A 19,218-nucleotide genomic window follows, 5' to 3' on the forward strand; every position below is an offset into this window, starting at 1 on the left:
ACATGTATTTGGACAGGACTTTTTACAGTGACACTTGTAGAAGTACAGAGAACTACATGAGACATAGGTTTATAGAATATTGAAATAAAACAAAGGGTTTTGCGAAAGTGGGGATGAAAGACAGCCGAACAGATGTGCTTGTGATATGAGTTGACAAATCCCTGTTCGGATTTCAAGGACGAACACTCGCACTGTGTTCTCGTGAGTGAGAGGGGGTGTGTTATCAACAGTGAGAGATGAATTTGCTGGGTCCGTGTTTGTTCTCCAGGTGTGGACACAGGTATGGATTCAGGCGCAGGTTCAGGTGTAGTACAGGTCAAGCTGTGCCACTTTGTCCCTCTGTTTCTTGAAATCCCTTTCAGACGGGGCCTACAAAAAATGGAGGGGACAAGTTTTTCTCGGCTTCATTCGGAGTCTCAATGAACCATTTTTCCCACTAAAAGAAATCCAGGAACAGGATTTGTTACTGGATTGGATCTACCATGGAACACCTTGGGCTGATTCCAATCACTTATTTTATATGTTGTTGCCTCAACTGACCTGGAAATCGATCGAGATCCGCCACCTTTATGGCATTAAATGCTCCTCTAAGGAGCTGAGGCAAGGAGCCAGGAGGCTCCTGAAGGATGCTTGAGTAAGGAAACGAGTGTGTCTATTGTGGAAATATTTTTTCAGAAGGCATGGTGTGTAAATGGTTGACCGGTTGATCCACCTCTTCCAGTCTGCTATGACTATAATTGACGTGGCATCAAACTGACGCTTGACTGAACAAGGACATTCCATTTGCCAAATACACGTTTCCTTGTTTCCTCCGTCCTTGCATTCTTTCTTCGCATCCTTTCCTTGCATCCTCCTTAAGGTGGAGCTAAGCAGCGAGGGAAGGACACAAGGAAAGGATCGAAGGAGGTAAAATAAGTGATTGGAAAGAGCCCCTTGTTGTCAAGGCCTTGATTGCCTGCTGACTCAACACAAATGCCTGCAGACACAACACCCCCTCCAGGACTGGAGTTAAACCTGCAGACACTGACCCTCCAGGACTGGAATTAAACCTGCAGATATGGTGGCCCTCCAGGACTGGAGTTAAACCTGCCGACAAAGCAGCCCTCCAGGACTGGAGTTAAACCTGCAGACACAGCACCTCCTCCAGGACTGGAGGTAAACCTGCAGGCACTGTGGCCCTCTAGGACTGGAGTTAAACCTGTCGACACAGCGCCCCCTCTAGGGCTGGAGTTAAACCTGCAGGCACTGCGGCCCTCCAGGCCTGGAGTTAAACCTGCAGACACTGTGACCCTCCAGGACTGGAATTAAACCTGCAGATATTGTGGCCCTCCAGGACTAGAGTTAAACCTGCCGACAATGCAGCCCTCCAGGACTGGAGTTAAACCTGCAGACACAGCGCCTCCTCCAGGACTGGAGGTAAACCTACAGGCACTGTGGCCATCTAGGACTGGAGTTAAACCTGTCTACACAGCATCCCCTCTAGGGCTGGAGTTAAACCTGCAGGCACTGCGGCCCTCCAGGCCTGGAGTTAAACCTGCCGACACTGCGCCCCCTCCAGGCCTGGAGTTAAACCTGCCGACACTGCTCCCCCTCCAGGCCTGGAGTTAAACCTGCCGACACTGCGCCCGCTCCAGGCCTGGAGTTAAACCTGCCGACACTGCGGCCCTCCAGGCCTGGAGTTAAACCTGCCGACACTGCGGCCCTCCAGGACTGGAGTTAAACCTGCCGACACTGCGGCCCTCCAGGACTGGAGTTAAACCTGCCGACACTGCGGCCCTCCAGGACTGGAGTTAAACCTGCCGACACTGCGGCCCTCCAGGACTGGAGTTAAACCTGCCGACACTGCGGCCCTCCAGGACTGGAGTTAAACCTGCCGACACTGCGGCCCTCCAGGACTGGAGTTAAACCTGCCGACACTGCGCCCGCTCCAGGACTGGAGTTAAACCTGCCGACACTGCGGCCCTCTAGGACTGGAGTTAAACCTGCAGGCACTGTGGCCCTCCAGGCCTGGAGTTAAACCTGCCGACACTGCGCCCCCTCCAGGACTGGAGTTAAACCTGCCGACCCAGTGACACTCCAGGACTGGAGTTAAACCTGCCGACACTGCGGCCCTCCAGGACTTGAATTTGAAACCCTGCTTGAGATTGTTCTCGGTTTGTTTAAATATTCACAGCTCCCATATTGACATGTAACTGAAGAAACACACTAGACAAATAAAATGTATTATTTTATATGCAGTGTATACATGTGACTGTAACATCTGTGATTGGCTGAGAAGTACAGGGGGATCATAAAATACTATAGAGACTACCATGGCACCTGAATTCTTTATGCATAATGCACCCATTTAAAAGAAGGTAATGCTGTATCTAAAGTTGAAGGTAAGGCAAAGGTAGCTGCTGAAAGCAGATATTGTCTGCCTCAGGTAGACCAGCATAAAAAAGGTGGCATTTTAGGATTTTCTGCTCTCTAGATGAGAGGTGGCCAACCCTGGTCCTGGAGAGCTGCTGGGTCTTCTGGTTTTTGACCCAAGAATCCAGGTGAGGTAAGTTCACTAATAGACTGCTTTAATTAATCAATTAGAAGCTGAGCAACAACAAAAACCAGCAGAACCTGTGGCTCTCCATGACTTAGGTTGGCCACCTCTCCTCTAGATTCTGTGGGCTCATTCCAATAGTTTATTTTATCTGTCCTTGGCTCCTCGGCTCTCGTCTGACTGGGAAATCGAGGTCCGCTGTCATTAAGGACATTCAAACCTATCAAGTGCTACTTGAACCAGTTGGGAACAAGGAGCTTGGAGGCTCCTGGAGGATTCTTGAGCAAGAAAACACAAGTGCATCTTTTGAGGAGGTATTTTTTCCAGAACGTGACGTACTGTGGATCCACCTATCCCCACCTGCCACGTTTGTAATTGACATGGTTTGAAACTCGAATTTGACAGAGCAAGGACATTCCATTTGCCTAGCATGTGTTTCCTTGGTGGGTGGAGCTAAGGAGCTAAGAAAGGACACGAGGAAAAGAGGCAAGGAGGTAAAGTAAGCGAGTGAAAAAACTTACCTCAGTCCTGAGAGTTATCTTCTTTGGCTGGACGACCAGGTCCCAGTCTGTAGCACCAAATTTCATGGGCCAGGCCACCTGCCTGTTCTGAACAGTGTCATGGCTGTATGTCCCTGGGCTGTGGAACACCTTACAGTGAGCTGCTGAAGTCATCATATTCTTTAAACACTGTGCCACAAAAAGAGAGTAGGACAGTTTCTTATTTTTTGCTTTATTCAGAAGGGTAGAAAGCAGAGAAGGTGACACAGAGCAAGGGAAGGGACTGGAGCTGAAAAAGTGGCTTGGCAGGGGGTTCAAACTCATCCCACACTGGGGGACTTGAGAGTAGGTCACTCTACAGACTCCACCACACATCTTGTCACACGTCCTTTGATCAGTAACGTGCATTTGTCTGTCTTATGAAATGTACATGTGGACAGCCAGTGTGGACAGGGCAATGTTGACACAGCACTGCTTGTTTGCAGGCACAGACTTGGCCACACAGTGAAAGCATGTTTCATGGTCTGGTGTCAGTATTAATGAGTCATGGGAGAGTAGGGTTTCATAAACCCCTTAATGAGTGGGGCTGTAATGAACTGTCAGCCACTGATCTGTTTAAATCAGTGGTTTTCGGGCCTTGTCCTGGAGTAGGCCACCCCTGTGTACAATTGTAATCAAGAGTTATTCATTGTTTTTAATGATTACTCTCAATGACACGCCAGAAAATTATTCATATTAAAAAGAATGAATAATCCTTATTAATTGAAGGACATTCAGCCAGTCAGGTCCATTTTTAGACAATTAATGCTTTAAATTTTATGTTATATGCACTGGTAAATGATTAATTCTGGAAGAGGTTCCTTTTTGTATTGATTCATTAATTGAGCTGAATGCGTACACCTGGTCACTGATACTAAATCATATGCGGAAAATGAAGAGCTCAAGGACAAAGCAAATGGTAATGAGCCAAACCAGCATTGTGTTGAAGTCTGTTTATGGAACATGCTTTCAATAAACTTAATCAAACACAATATTAGCTGGAACAAAAACCAGCGTACACAGGGGGTAGGCCAGGACCAGGGGTGAAAACCACCTGTTTGAATACATTTAAAGGGGTGGCTCTCCACAGCCACATAGATACTGATAGCATATTACTATAAAATCACATCAATTTTATTTGTATAGCACTTTTTACATAGAACTTTCCCAAAGACACTATACAGAGTAGAAGAAGGAGAATTGAGCTGAAGAACCTGGCTGGAACCCCCAAAAAGCAAGCACTGAGGTAAGAAACACTCCCCAGTGGGAAGAAATCTCAGGATGAACGTGGCTATAGACAGTGAGCCCAGCCTCTGCTAACCAGCCTGGTGTAAAGTATATTGATAGCATATTGTACTTAGCTCCGCCCCGTTTGGTTGTATGAAACCTCACTGTACCCTCGCTACACTCTCAGAGGTGAAGGTATGAAAAAGTGCCTACTAAGGTACAAACACTTGTCATTGGGGTGGTACCCTATAGGTACATAAAATTATACACCAAGCCAGCAATACATTATTAATTTGTACCTTTTTATGTTGGTAAAGGTACTTAGTACCCAAATAGAACATTAGTGTACTTTCAGGATACGTTTGGAAACTTGGTTCCCTAAAGAACAAACATGAGCCTCCACTGTAGCTTTGCTCTCCGAGTGTAGTGTTTGGAGCCAGCAGAACTGCACTCACCCAGGGGTGGTGTCTTGCGTCACGCCCGGGGCCCGGAACCTGGGTTCGGAGGAGTGGAACGGGACCCTGGACGGGACAGGGCGTTTGGGCTTCACCCAGTCCTGCTGGTACGTCTGGGGCGAAGGACTGGTGGACTGGGGAGGGGAAAACGCCACACGTATGCTTCCTGAAATAATGTTCACCATGCTGTGGCTAGGGCGACCAGGTGCTTCATAACTCAGTCAATCGTTCAGGAAATTTACCACATTATTCCAAACAAAAGCACACCCTCTTGTTATCTGTTGTTATCTAAACAACCCTAGACTGCACACTGTACAATAAAACTTTCTCCATGTACAGGTACTGGATCTTGGCTGCCTTGAGAAAGAGAGTCTTGTGGGCCAAATTGCTAAAGCTCCCTGAAACAACAGAGGCCATGTTTGAATGCAGAGAACTCCACTACAGGGTGGACAGAGCTGGATAGTACCTCTTTGATGGTTGGAAAGCGTATCGATGTCCGGGAGGCCAGGGTGTATCCTTTGATTACTGGCCTCTTCAGTTCATAAGCTATAGTGCCCCACTGACAAGACAAAATGGCGACTGCTTACACAACAAGAACACTCTCTATGCAGAGTGCAATTAATCAAATTAATTTGTAATTCAGACATAATTTGTACAGCAGGTATATGAGTGCTGTCTCCATAAGGTTTTTAGTAGTGCATGAAATAAAAATATGAAGGTACCATAGTACCTACTCTACAGAAAGCTACAACATTCCCAGCCGTGTTGTAAACTCACATTGTGGCTGTCATAGCAACCAGGGCCTAGGTGAGGAGGTCCTTTCAGTAACATCTTGTTACCCATCCTGTCATGGGCGAAATGTGTTGGAAATATAGGCCTCTCTTGGCAACTGCCAAATGCCACCTTTCTCCTCGAAACTTGATTTAGAATCAAGAGAGGGGAAAAGGATCAGTAACATTAATATAACTGTGACACCATGAATCCGAAATATTTTGTAATTGTGAACTATTGACAGTGGTTTTAAAACCGTCTTTGGTGCCACAGCTGCAGCTGTGCAGTGTTGGAAACAAGACATCGCGGTACAACCAGGCGGACTTAATTCAAGTGTGTGCGCCTTTCATAAATCAATGATAAATTGCCTCATGACAGCAAACAAGTATTGTTTACGTTATTACGTTATTTAAATAAGGAATTGAAAGTGTGCTTTCGTAAGTGATCATTTAAAACACTAATTTATACTAAAAATCCTAGACTATCATATTACTTACCTGCGTTCGGTCTCATCATTATGCCCGCATTGACGTTCGGCACGGCTCCTGGTTTCGCGGGCATGTTGAAATACCACTTATCCGAAGCTGAGACTTTTGCAACAAAGCATTCATCCAGTCTTTACTTGCACTAGTCTGTTAATGTTATGTTATGTTATACCGTCTAATATTTGTTATATGGTATGCCGTCATAATGCCCAACGAGTGTCGTTTTATCAAACAGAGGCTGTCTGACTTTGTGATGCACTTTGGAATTGGAACATAGAATGTTTGTCACAGACGTGAGCTGTGATAGTCCTAGTGGGTGTTCCATTATAAACTTGTTATTAATATGACGCAGTTCACCGGACACTTACATTAAACATTAGCAACGAGTTTGTTGATTGGGCTTAATTGACTAAGAAGCATTACGCTTACTACATTACTACAGTGCTGTGAGATGATAGGCAGTCATCATAAGCTTTGTCAACCATTACTGAATAGCAGTTTTTCACTTTACACCGTCACCATTAAAGCAGTGACTAGCCGAATTCTTGTCCGCTGCGTGCAAAAAGTGGAATGGTTAAAACTAATTGTCAACGATATTCGGAGTAGCCTAGCTTATGTGGAAAATGTGTTCAATTAATATTTTCCAAAATACTGCAATTGATTAAACCAAATTAGCCTTAGGCCTACCTTATCTCCAAAATGTAAATAAATTAAAAGTCTAACCCTTTCCAGTGAGCAAAACCCGGAATTTAGACCTCTAGATGAAAATGGACTGGAAATATAGTTCGAAAGATATGTCATACACGAAGTCGGTTAACCCAAATTTCATTTTGAGCATAAGATTAGTCTTATGTGTTTTGCTGATTTTCCACAAAAGTTTATTTTTCATCATGTCTGCAAACACGTTTTTATTCATGCTATTCATGTGAGCGTTGAATAAACGCTGATTGTTTTTTTAGTTTTTTAAATACATATTTTGGGCATCAGATTATATATAAATATTATGTATTTTGAGCATTTTCCATGGAAATGAATTTTTCATCGTAAAAGTCTTCAAAAAAAAATTCTGTCATTGTGGATATTGAAAAAACAAAACCCCCCATTTGTTTGGGAAAAAAAAAAGAATTTGTGCATTTTTTGCGTTTTGGACATAAGACTTTTTAAATGATTTTCAATGGAAATCAGTGTTTCATCATCATACATGACCTCAAACACATTTTAATTTATTTATTTCATCAATTATTCTCAATAGCAAGGTGGAACGAACAGCTGAGCATGTGGAACATCAGTACTGTCTGATGCAGCCACTAGAGGTCGCACTTTACCTAAAATCCACGGAGGTTGGATAAACGGTTACCTGGTGTTACTTGGTATCCAGCAAAGAACACCAAAGGCTACAGTATAAGAATCGGTTACCTAAAGTCCTAATTTGAAGGAACAATACATACAATTTTTGTGAACATCTATCATGCAATTTTTATCCTTACAGTTTTTAATACTATGCATTGTAATATACCGCTGCAGTGTCATAGCATGCACATTTACATTTGAGTGCTACATGCTCCTTATTTAAGCACAAAGAGCTAGGCGTTCTAACTTTATCAATGTTTTATTTAATGGAAATGTTTCTGGAATATTGGTTATTAAAATGTATTGTGTGATGAGGGGCATTAGAGGTCATTACGAGGGAAATAATTTCATAAGAAATGTAGAACATCAGAGCTCAAGTGGATAACCATTTTCTGGAAAGATATATATTGTGTAAGATGGCTTTGACAACAGACATGTTCAAATGGAGGTCAAGCAGGCTGTAACTTCTGATTGCATGGTGCGATAAAAATTTCAAATATTACCCTAACAGCAATAATTCCTTCTGACAAAGTGTAAATATTTTCATATTTCTATAATTCGTATGTCTGTAATTTTTTTAAAGAGTGCACTGGGACATACTGTAAATAAAAATATGCATTTATTGCGTTGCAAAAAGAATATACAAATACATCATTCAGCTATTTTTCTCCCTCTAAGTATAAAAGTAATCATTCGCAGAGGTAAGGAGTGTGACCGTCTGCTGTAAACGTCTTCAAGCATCAGCTGCACGGCAGCAAGCGTCTCTGCGTTGCACTGGGCTGGAGGTCAGCCCTCGCATCTGTGTACTCTAACTGACAGGCAATATTCAGACACGGGACTGCGGCGCATCCCCAAAGCAGCACAACATAGTTCAAGTTTAGCTATTCGGTGAAACAGGTCAGATAACGAAGATAATAGCCATCGCTATTGTTTCCCTTATTTGTCCTGTCCGTTTATATAAGTCATATACAGTAGGCCTATATTCATGGCAAGTAAGCACAAAGTTCTATAAATACAGTTGTCAGTGGATTTTATGAAGCATGTAGGCGGTTGGCCGTGTTCCTCTGCACAGCTGCTAACTGTTGCTTGGATACGGCTCCAGCCTCTGTGGCCGCTGAAGTCTCCGTCAGTTCGATCTCGATCTCCTTGTGCTTCTGAAGGCGATGCTCGCGAGCGATCAACCGCTCTAACTCTTCGTCTATCGGCTCCCGTGGCGAGAAAGACCGGCAAATGGTCTCTACCAGGCCAATCACCACGCCGAAGAACGCTAGTACGGTGCCCACCGCGTACACCTTCACCATGCCGCGGCTAGGCTTCTGGCTCATCATCTCCTTAGCGAACGGGATGATCTCGTGCAGGGTCTCCATTTCCTTCACGGGGTTTTGCGTAAGGTTGCACCTGCAGGCCAAAAGAAAAGCTGTGTTAACCACGTTCTCTGAGTGAACTTCTCTCTAGTTTTCCTAACGTTTATGGACCGCCTGTGTGCAGTAGGTGCTCAGTTCAAACACTGGACTGATCATCTACCCAAAACAACAGAAAGTAAATCAGGAAATCAGCTTCTGTAGAAACAACCAGACAGCCATCTCCAGAGGCACGAGTTAAATTAGCACAGTAAAATTCCCTGTCTTAATTCAACTATGACAGAGTAGGCTAGATATGAGTCCAGTATGGACAATAATGCATGTAGCCTACTCGGTAGCCTAAGTGTTGATTTAATACTAAACATTTTACTGTGAGTTATTGAATACTTTTACATCCTGGATTTTTATAAACAGTTCGGCGGTCCACAATCTCGAGTACCTAATTTATTATATACATACAAATTGTTGTACACAGTATGAATATCTGCTTCTGAAACAACAATGCACCGTTAAAAGAAAGCTTGAGAGACGTCTTACAACTATTGCAATGAAGCCCTGTTCGAACACTTAACATGATGCAAGACACTCGTGTAATGTCTAAAACCGATAGTCCAGTTCGAGGAATAAACAAGCTATCGTTCTGTCATTACTTATAAAATATGAATGATGATAAAACTTACTTAAAGTGTTCAGAAATGTCCAACGAAATTCCGAAATATGCCTCGTTGCTTCTTCCTCTTGTCTCAGATAAACCTAGTAGGCTATGTGACTTAAGTTTGAACGGTTCTCTTATTTAAAGATACTGGAATTTTTGTCCACGCCCGTTTCGGGAGGCGTAACGAGAAACACAACAGAGAAAGCACGTGCGTTTCATGTCCTACGTGCGTACCGGGAAGGACCTAGGCTACACTTTCAATACAACAAACTCCACCCAATGTAATCGCTGGACACTCTGTACCACCGGAAATTAGAGCGCTTCTTTAATGTCCCAGTACTTCATAGATAAACGTTTGGCTTACAGTGGGTCATATGAACAGATCGCACGTATTCATTGTGTAAAGGCACGAACAGCGTTTTTATATTAGCCATTGTAATGCTGATCTTGTTGCAATGTTGAAATGCTTTAGTATTCACTGTGACAATGTAGCCTAAACTATTCATCGTCCACGCTGAACTTCCACTAGTTCCATTATTATTATTATTATTATTATTATTATTATTATTATTATTATTATTATTATTAAGTTGTTGACATATCTGATTGTATCTTCAGTTATTCCACGGGGAACGTCGCAATAAATTCACTAAATTATAGTTCCAAAGACATGAGTTTTGCTGTAATACAGTGGCCAAAAAAATTGATAACGTTTTAAAAACTATCCTTAATCCATGAACTTTATCCTGATGATTGATATGCACAATTAACTGTAGCTGCGAACGCCGCCAAATCGTGTTATGTGCAGTATCATACTGTACGTGCGTGTAGCACCGTCCATGTTGCTTTAACGTCAGTGTTCAGCGGCTTCAGGTCATTGGGGAATTGACCTCGTCGCAAGTTGGTTCACAAAGATCCACTTTCCACTCCTTATTGTAGCACTGAGTTCCCCTTTCGTCTATTTCAGTAAGTCACGTCGCCTAGAGATGACACATCACGGGCAGCGGATATACTGCAGTCATTTGTGTTGCCTACTTGTCTACTTTGACAGTGATCAATAATTGTTGCCCGAAGACATGCATAATTGTGCCTTTAGGATAATAACGTTCATTATCCACTGAAACAAAAAAAGTACACAATAAAATGTCCAGTGTTAATTCAACTCCTAAAAGAACATGTGGTTGTTATCTGTTAAATGTTGAATTAACACTGTTAGAGTTGAATTAACACTGGACATTTTACTGCATAGAAAGCTTTATATAACAAATATAAAAATGCAAACATCGCATGTTACGTTTCAGACCCACGTGCTTCTCTGTTTTTAAAAATGCAATTAATTAAAAATGGAGCACGAGAGACATGAAACCATTCTTGCCATTAGCATCCTGCTGAATCAGTCTGCGTGTAATTTGAAGACTTGCCAAGTAACTCAACGGCCATGAACTCGCCCACATCCGCGCAATTTCCCGTCAAATCAGACGCACACTCAGTGAACTCAGCATCTGTGGGCAAACTCTTCAGCAATAATAAAATATTAAAAAAGCACGTGCCTTTATTGCACTTGTTTGTCCATGCATACGGAAGCAGAGAGTGAGGGCTATTGCTAATATTCTGGCTGCGGTATATGGAATATTTTAGGAGGTATGCTATTGCCCCCTTGTATGATACATGTCCTATGAATTCTGTCAGACTAACTATGAAAATTGAAGAAGAAAAAAAAAAACTTACTGATCCAACTAAAAAAAAATTGTATCCCCATCTCAAAGTTGTCCCGTATGAAGTGTGGAATCGGAATGCTTTCAACATAAGTATGTCAAAGCAACTGCATGAGCACTACAGTTAGTATTGTGCATACGTCTAGTTCAGCATGTAATATTTGTTGAAGGTGTGTGATATGCAGAGATGTGCACTAAGTCTCGTATCTCATGGCCCACCTAATCACCCCTCACGACCTACAGTACTGGTGGGTCCCCAAACACAGGATAGGGCCACTTCTCTTACCACTATGCCAGTGCAAAGACAACACAGGCAGTCCAGCTATCATTATCCAGCTAACTCAGTAATCCTACTCAGTGATACAGGGTTTTACTCAGTGCCAGTTATCCAGCTGACTCAGTGATCCTGCTCAGTGGTACAGGGTTTTACTCAGTGCAGTTATCCAGCTGACTCAGTGATCCTGCTCAGTGATACAGGGTTTTACTCAGTGCAGTTATCCAGCTAACTCAGTGATCCTGCTCAGTGATACAGGGTTTTACTCAGTGCAGTTATCCAGCTAACTCAGTAATTCTGCTCTGTGATACAGGGTTTTACTCAGTGCAGTTATCCAGCTGACTCAGTGATCCTGCTCAGTGATACAGGGTTTTACTCAGTGCTGTTATCCAGCTAACTCAGTGACCCTGCTCTGTGATACAGGGTTTTACTCAGTGCAGTTATCCAGCTAACTCAGTGACCCTGCTCTGTGATACAGGGTTTTACTCAGCGCAGTTATCCAGCTGACTCAGTGACCCTGCTCAGTGATGACACAGGCCTCTGGAGTACATCATGGGTATAATGTTTATGTTCATCAGATATAATCTTTCCTCTATTGGTGCTCTTTGAAAACAGGGAAACCAGCTGCACTGTATATTGAGATTGGCATATCAATATTTTAAAATTCATATTTCTCTACAAATAAAAACTGAAAGAACCATGGCAATCCTACTTAAACTTTAAACTCCTACAATAATCTGTAGTGACTGGAGAAAAGGTCTGGTCACTATGTCCCAAAATTGTGAAACTGGTCACTATGTGTCCCACTGATTTGCCCAAATCACAGGGGTTTTGGTGTAAAGAGCAAAGTCCTGATCTGCTTGAACGAGTCAGTGATTGACAAGACATGGGAGCTCCTCCCATTTTGCTGTCAATCTCTGATTTGAACAAATCATAAGGTTTTGTTGTGAAGAGCAAAGTCCTGATCTATTTGAACAAGTGAGATTTTTTTTCCAGCGTAAGGAAGCTCCTTTTTGGCCAGTACCCATTGCTCATTGGTCCCAATTATCTCTAATATATTGGGACCAATGGCAGCCATCCTGAAAGGTCTCTTTGCATTGACCTGTCACCAAATAGCTGAAATTGATTTCATTTCGTTCATTCACACAGATCCCTGTTAGCTGTGTCCACAATGAGCACTATTCATCCTAATATTCCATCCACATAGAAGACATTATAAACAGACATTTAAAATACATCAAACAGAAAATACATCAGCAGAGGACCGAGAGCAACGAGGGTAAAACAAAACGGAAAAAAATGCAACTGAAACAATGCACTAATAAATTATCCCTCAAGATGAAGAAACACAACAAATAAAATGAAAAACAGAAACTAATCAAAAAATAAATGTCCTCTGAGATATGAGAGATATGAGATATCATTTGTGGCAGTGAACTTATTTTGTGCTTGTGTAAGGCAATGGTAAAAATTCCATGAGGAGAACAACTGAGAATGAGTAGATGGTCTCAGTGGTATGAAATTACCCATACACAATTGACAAGTATCTGTTATTGAACAAGAGCAACACACACTGGGATTGTAGGTGCGGGCTGGTGGAACAAACTAAAAGAAAGGAACCTCCCACACTCTCAATCTTCAATGCACAAAATAAATCTTTTTTTAAATTATTTAAAACAAAGCAACATTTCAGCAAATGAAATGTATGACATGTACCTATTGCCAGTGCAATTGTATACACTCAGAGTGACAGCACGCGGTCGCAGGGTGCTTGACACTGAGGGGATGAAGTCCGCCAGAAAGCGTCCACGCGCTCATGCCCTGTGGCACAAACTTTAGACCACTAGGCTCGGTGCCAGCCGTCACGCAGTTCTGACACGAAGTGGAGCTGGTTTCCACAGACTGGTGCAACCTCTTGCAAAATAAGACTCAAATGTCTGCACTGTAACGAGGCTGACTCAGTGAATTAGGGCTCAGGGCAGGTCATGGTAGAAGTGTTCCCAAAGGTCACCGCCCAGAAATCCATCCTGGAGAGTCACTGGCATTGCGCTGAGTGGCAAAGAGCAGGGCAAAGGATGGCAAATTCTGAGCCTTAACCCTTTCAGTATGTGATTGGAATGTTCTTAACTGAAAATTCTAATAGTGATGTAACAGTCATTACTGGTTGTGCAATTACTGAAAGCAATGGAGTTCTAGAACATTGACTTGGAATTTTGGAAAAGCATTCCAAAAAACTTACTCTTCAAAGGGTCAAAGCTTAAGGTTAAGTTTTTTGGAATAACCTTAAAGGCTAACCAAAACCATTCATTTGCAATGATGCTCATCTTTGGGATACTGACAGCCATGGTGGCATTACCCCAAAGCAATATTAACATTAACTCCACATTAGTCCCAGGTCAAAATCCTTTCCAAACTTTTTTGTCTTGTGTTCAGCTAACCAGCAGGCAGTTTCTGACATTCTGACTTTCATACCCCTGCTTGAAAAACCAGCATAGACCAGCATAGCTGGTTACCAGCAAGACCAACATAATGCATGTGTGTTTTGGACACTGGTAAGCTGGTCGCCTGCATGGGACGCTGGTACGATGGCAGTGTTGGGGAGTAGTTAGACTGCATGTAGTTAAAGGTGCAGTATGTAAGTTTGGAGGAACAAGAGAGAGCTATTCCACCCCCTCCCTCCAAAGCCAGTCAGAGAGACTAGATTTTTTTTTTTTAGAGCTTATAATTTATTGATATCTGTTGGAGATCAACTTTGTAGCTGTTAATTTTTTGGCATTGTTATGTGTAGTTAACTACAGGATCTACCAGCTACTTTTGGCCTTCATATATATATTTCCAAACCCTTTTGACCAAATACTGCCTCTTCTCTCTCTTTTCCCTCTAATACTACTCCGCTTCACTATAGTTGGCAATGGTCAAACTGCCATTTGGCACACATTGCTGGTTTTCCCCACTGAGCTGTATTGTGGTTCTCCCTGTGTGCATAAAGAAGGCATTGATCACACGTGTGTCATGTCTGGGGAATATGGTAATGATCTTTTTTTTTTTTACAAGTTAGTTTGAACTACATCTTTTGAGTAACTGTAGTTTCACAAGCTAGGTAGCTTTCTTGTAGTTTAAGGTAGCTTTGTTGTAGTTCAACCACATTGAGTGTGATGTAATTTGTAGTTTTTACAACACATTCAGAGTAGTCTCCCCAACACTGTGTGTTGGTATGCCAGTCACCATAGAATGTTAGTGGCATTCCAGCTCATACATATATGGCCTCACCATAGAAATATTAACGGTACTGCTTTCTGCCGTGATGACTAGCTGCAGAAAAGTACAGTGTGTAACCTAGCAACCACAGCCATGCACGATTGTTTATGTGTGTCTTTAACTCTTCAATATCGATGTCCTCACCAGCCTGTAAGCTAGGATCAGGTCAGAGACAGGGCTGTCAAAAATGTAGCAGCTTAAAAGGTTGATCGATTTATTGTTAATGATAACTGTGTCATGTTGTAGATAGAACACACACCTCTAGTATAACATATGACAAAATTTATGCAAATATTTATGCAAATTTATACAATGTAGTGCAAACTTTTTTGAAAAATACAATTTTTTTTTGCAGCAATGTATATTTTAAAATATATTGCAATATCTGAAAGTAATAATTTGTTCATTTTCCATATATATTTTTTGTAACTTTTATGATGGTGAAGACACTTTTTTTTTTTTAAAAAAAGCATATGCAATATATTCCATTTCCAAAAGAAATTGGGTTTCTGGTGAAGCATTAATTTCAGTTTATTCAAAATTTTATCCTTATTTGTCCCCAGTGTGTCTGTTTGTGCTACTCTCTGCCACATCCCACATCACTTCAGGACAGTGCACACATCTTTTCTTTCTCACGCCATTGCTGTGCAGACTGTGGTCAACTAACTATAGCAGGTCCCTACATTCGCAGCAAAACAAAAAAGGTACAAAAAAGGGCCTATAAAAGATACAAACGCGTATCACTAGGGTGGTACCCTATAGGTACATAAAATTGTACCCCTAGCCAGCAATACGTAATACATTAGTAGCTTTTTTGCTTGTAAAATGTACTTATTAGTACCCAAATAGAACATTATTGTGCTTTCATGGTACATTTGGCAAATTTGTTCCATAAAGAACAAACATGTACCTCCACTGTACCTCTCATAGCAGCACAATGTGGCATTTTTGCTGATTGAAACCTTTGTTTTCCCAGGCAAGGCTAGTTATAACCCCCTGATTGGCTCCAAGTCACATGCAGCACTGCAATCCACTTTAAGTCTGTGGGGCCCAACCATTCACTGAAACAGCACTAAAGCCTCTGAAGTGTCATTCGGCTTTAGTGACTGGAAGTGGAAAAGAGACAGGATTATCTGGATGGACCTTGGACTACCTGGACAGGTGGTGGAGTAGGTGGCCATAGATGTGTATTCACAGAACAGACTTCCTTCAACCAAGACCCACAGCAGCCCTGGAAATGGCTTTGACCCATTGGCAAAGTGCCAATGCAGGGCCAGTTAGCCTGAAAAACCAACCAGAGGCCACAACCAGCTGCTGTTGTTCACCCTAGCAGCACCAATCAGAGGCCACAACCAGCTGCTGTTGTTTACCCTAGCAGCACCAATCAGAAGCCACAACCAGCTGCTGTTGTTTTCCCTAGCAGCACCAATCAGAGGCCACAACCGGCTGCTGTTGTTCACCCTAGCAGCACCAATCAGAGCCACAACCAGCGCTGTTGTTTACCTAGCAGCACAATCAGAAGCCACAACCAGCTGCTGTTGTTTTCCCTAGCAGCACCAATCAGAGGCCACAACCAGCTGCTGTTGTTTACCCTAGCAGCACCAATCAGAGGCCACAACCAGCTGCTGTTGTTTTCCCTAGCAGCACCAATCAGAGGCCACAACCGGCTGCTGTTGTTTTCCCTAGCAGCACCAATCAGAGGCCACAACCAGCTGCTGTTGTTTACCCTAGCAGCACCAATCAGAGGCCACAACCAGCTGCTGTTGTTTTCCCTAGCAGCACCAATCAGAGGCCACAACCAGCTGCTGTTGTTTTCCCTAGCAGCACCAATCAGAGGCCACAACCAGCTGCTGTTGTTTTCCCTAGCAGCACCAATCAGAGGCCACAACCAGCTGCTGTTGCTTTCCCTAGTAGCACCAATCAGAGGCTGAGCTGACCAGGCCCGCCCCATCATCCCATGCAACAAGGTTATCCAGTAAGTGCGGTAAGCACCTGTATGAGAAGTGTTACATGATGAGTTTATGAGTTTATGGTGATTATTATTGTCACCACTGAATGTTTTGTCCCACCCTTAACAGTGACTACAGTAAATAAATTGTGCATCGCATTGCACGGCTTGTTGATTGGGTAATCCCTCATGTTTAGCAGTTTAAGATAAAGTTTAGAACGTATTTTTCATGTCATGTAAAACAAAATTTCTCCCACACATTGAATGTTTTTATACCATATACCACTGCATTTACCGCCAGTGCTCCACTACTCAGCTATACCTATAACGATGTGCCATGTTGGAAAATGGAAAATAGTTTTTTTTTTCTCTTTTTGATTATTATTATAAATTTCATTTTTTGAGATCTGAGGATTTTGTGCAATGCTGGCAATGTCGCAAAATAAACACACCTCAGCCAGCAGCATAATGCAGGTGAAAGGTGGCAGGCGGCAGCATATTTATTTTCTGTGGGCCACGTCTGTCCAGCGTGTGCCTGTCTGTCTGTCTGTCCCCCTGGCCTGTGCTCTGGTCACCTGGCCCTACCCAGACCCGGGCCCTGCTCCTGCCACATCTACGGTTCTTCCCACTTTTGCACAACAGACCAGCGGTGTTTGGCCTGGCACACAGCCCTGGCACACTCCCCTGGCATGCAGCACTGGCAGACAGCACTGCCAGCCTACACCTCCGCCCTCCCCCGACTCGCAGTCCAAGGCCAGGGCCCAAACGATACTTTATTTTCAGTATTTACCAGATGCTAAAGATGGTGGAGGGAATTCAAAGATGCAAATGTTAGTTTGCCAGCCGACTGAGAATGATGTCAAAAGAGTACCTTATTTTTAAAAATAAGGTTACAATGATGCAAGTAACAATTCTAATGAAAGGATTGGAAAAAAATCCTTAATTCCTTGTTTTTAGGCTATATCTTTTAGGTTCCTGCATACGTACATTTAAATGCATGTCTTTGGTAATTTCACGTGTAAAGGCTCTCGCTCAAAATCCATCAAACATTTATCCATCTTGCATGCTCTTTTGCCTGCCCCAGATGTTTTGTGACCATATACGCATGTACGCAAAACATCACAACCTGCCAGGATTACAGTCTGTCTGGGTTGGGTAAAATGAATTGTTCAACCCCAGACATGCACAGCATGAAAACTTTTCATTGGCACACCACCTACTGCAGCAAAATAGTCTGATAAGTCAGACAATTTAATGACAAAAAAGTTGGCAGATCTGGCTGCAGTTTTCAAGAAACTATTTGGACTGCTATTTTTAGGGAATAGTTGATTGTATCTTGTTACATTTTTCAACACTGAATGGTTTGAAGGTCATATTTCCAGAGAGCATTAAATTGCTCTTGTTTAAACATTTCCATTGGACAGGCAGCCTAAACCTGTTACAGAGAAGAGACATAATTTTTGTTTCACGTTATTGGAGGATGTAGATTGGAACCTCAGAGGCATACAGCCAATCACACGACCGGCCCATTGTTTATCATGCGCCCAAGGCTGACCTTTCTTTGTAACATTTATTCCACAGAACAAAAAAGCCAAGGTGGAGATACCATGTCAATCTGGTGCAATTTAAATTATGTTGTATCTCTTCCCCACAGTAAAACAAAATGCCTCCAAGGTTTTTGTAGTTGTTTACCATGAAAATTCCATCCATTCATAATCAGAGTCCAATATCACCTGATCTTGGGTAAGTGCAAAGGCTGCCTTGATACTCACCCTCTGAAGATCTTTGAACTTATCTTGAGTGCATTGGGGCTTGGAATAAGTGATGTATTTTGGAGCAATGGTCTGCAACAAGCATCTTGTCGGTGTTGGTACTGTCATGCGTTTTTTTAAACATCCCCAGACTTCCTCTTCCTGTGAAAGCAGACCACAAGCCACATATTTCTGTGTAAACAGATGCTCGAGCACACTTACTGTGGATTACGTCTGTGATATGATTGCGCAAACACACACTTACTCACATATCGAACAGTCATTGTGAATTTATGTGACACTTCCTGCTGTGTTTTGTACACACCTTACCAGAAGCCACACGGCTGGGTTTCACACCGCTTTCAAATATTGTGTAATAAGACACTTGAGGTGGATTAGTCAATCCAGAGAGAGAGAGGTGGCTATAGAAAAAGCTGGAGGCTTGACCTTTCCTCTAGTTTTTGAACATTGGGTTCTGTTTCAGGCCCGCTTTCCAAATGGACCTCAGAATAAAAAAGAAATAAAAAAATCCCGGACAAAACTGTGTACCATTATATTCTAATTTTAGCTCCATCTTTACGCAAGCAGACATTAAGAATGATTTTGTTTTTGATGGTGGTTTGATGGTTAGGGAACTGGTCTCTGTATCTAAAGGTCACAGTTCCATTCCTGGACACTGCCGTTGCACCCTTGAGCGAGGTACTTAACCTGCATTGCCTCACTATATATCCGACTGTGTAAACGGATGCTATGTAAAAAGAACTTGTGTTGAATAAGATTGGCTGCTAAATGGCCATAATGCACTGCGCCGCCCCTGGTCCTGGACTGCTGCATTCTGCTGTTTTAGCCACATTAAAATCAGCATCTTATCTCATTCTAAGATCTTTAACAGC

At 42.6% G+C, this 19,218-nt stretch overlaps 2 protein-coding genes across 2 annotated transcripts; both read right to left on the reverse strand.

Annotated features, from left to right (window-relative positions):
* Positions 1–7: 7 nt before the first annotated feature.
* Positions 8–6,526, reverse strand: LOC135234917 (ciliary microtubule-associated protein 3-like). The gene is made up of 6 exons (XM_064300023.1): positions 6,026–6,526; positions 5,535–5,674; positions 5,224–5,316; positions 4,758–4,891; positions 3,058–3,175; positions 8–369 (listed from the first exon to the last, which is right to left on the reverse strand). Exons 1-6 carry the CDS (start codon positions 6,087–6,089, stop codon positions 301–303), a joined length of 618 nt encoding a protein of 205 aa, XP_064156093.1. The 5' UTR covers positions 6,090–6,526; the 3' UTR covers positions 8–300.
* A 1,437-nt stretch (positions 6,527–7,963) lies between these two features.
* LOC135234919 (G0/G1 switch protein 2-like) lies at positions 7,964–9,567 on the reverse strand. The gene is made up of 2 exons (XM_064300024.1): positions 9,405–9,567; positions 7,964–8,761 (listed from the first exon to the last, which is right to left on the reverse strand). The coding sequence occupies exon 2, from the start codon at positions 8,728–8,730 to the stop codon at positions 8,395–8,397; it is 336 nt and encodes a 111-aa protein (XP_064156094.1). The 5' UTR covers positions 8,731–8,761; positions 9,405–9,567; the 3' UTR covers positions 7,964–8,394.
* Between the last annotated feature and the right edge of the window lie 9,651 nt (positions 9,568–19,218).

The sequence above is a fragment of the Anguilla rostrata genome, chromosome 11 (assembly GCF_018555375.3).
Source record: "Anguilla rostrata isolate EN2019 chromosome 11, ASM1855537v3, whole genome shotgun sequence".
Classification (NCBI taxonomy): domain Eukaryota; kingdom Metazoa; phylum Chordata; class Actinopteri; order Anguilliformes; family Anguillidae; genus Anguilla; species Anguilla rostrata.

Bases quoted from the DNA above. Each gene is read 5' to 3' on its own strand.
- LOC135234917 (XM_064300023.1), bottom strand. From the start codon at position 6,089: ATGCCCGCGAAACCAGGAGCCGTGCCGAACGTCAATGCGGGCATAATG. The intron at 4,892-5,223 runs GTACTATCCAGC...TCCCCTCCCCAG, and splicing joins GCTTTCCAACCATCAAAGAG to TCCACCAGTCCTTCGCCCCA. The intron at 3,176-4,757 runs GTGAGTGCAGTT...GGTGTTCCACAG, and splicing joins ACGCAAGACACCACCCCTGG to CCCAGGGACATACAGCCATG.
- LOC135234919 (XM_064300024.1), bottom strand. From the start codon at position 8,730: ATGGAGACCCTGCACGAGATCATCCCGTTCGCTAAGGAGATGATGAGC.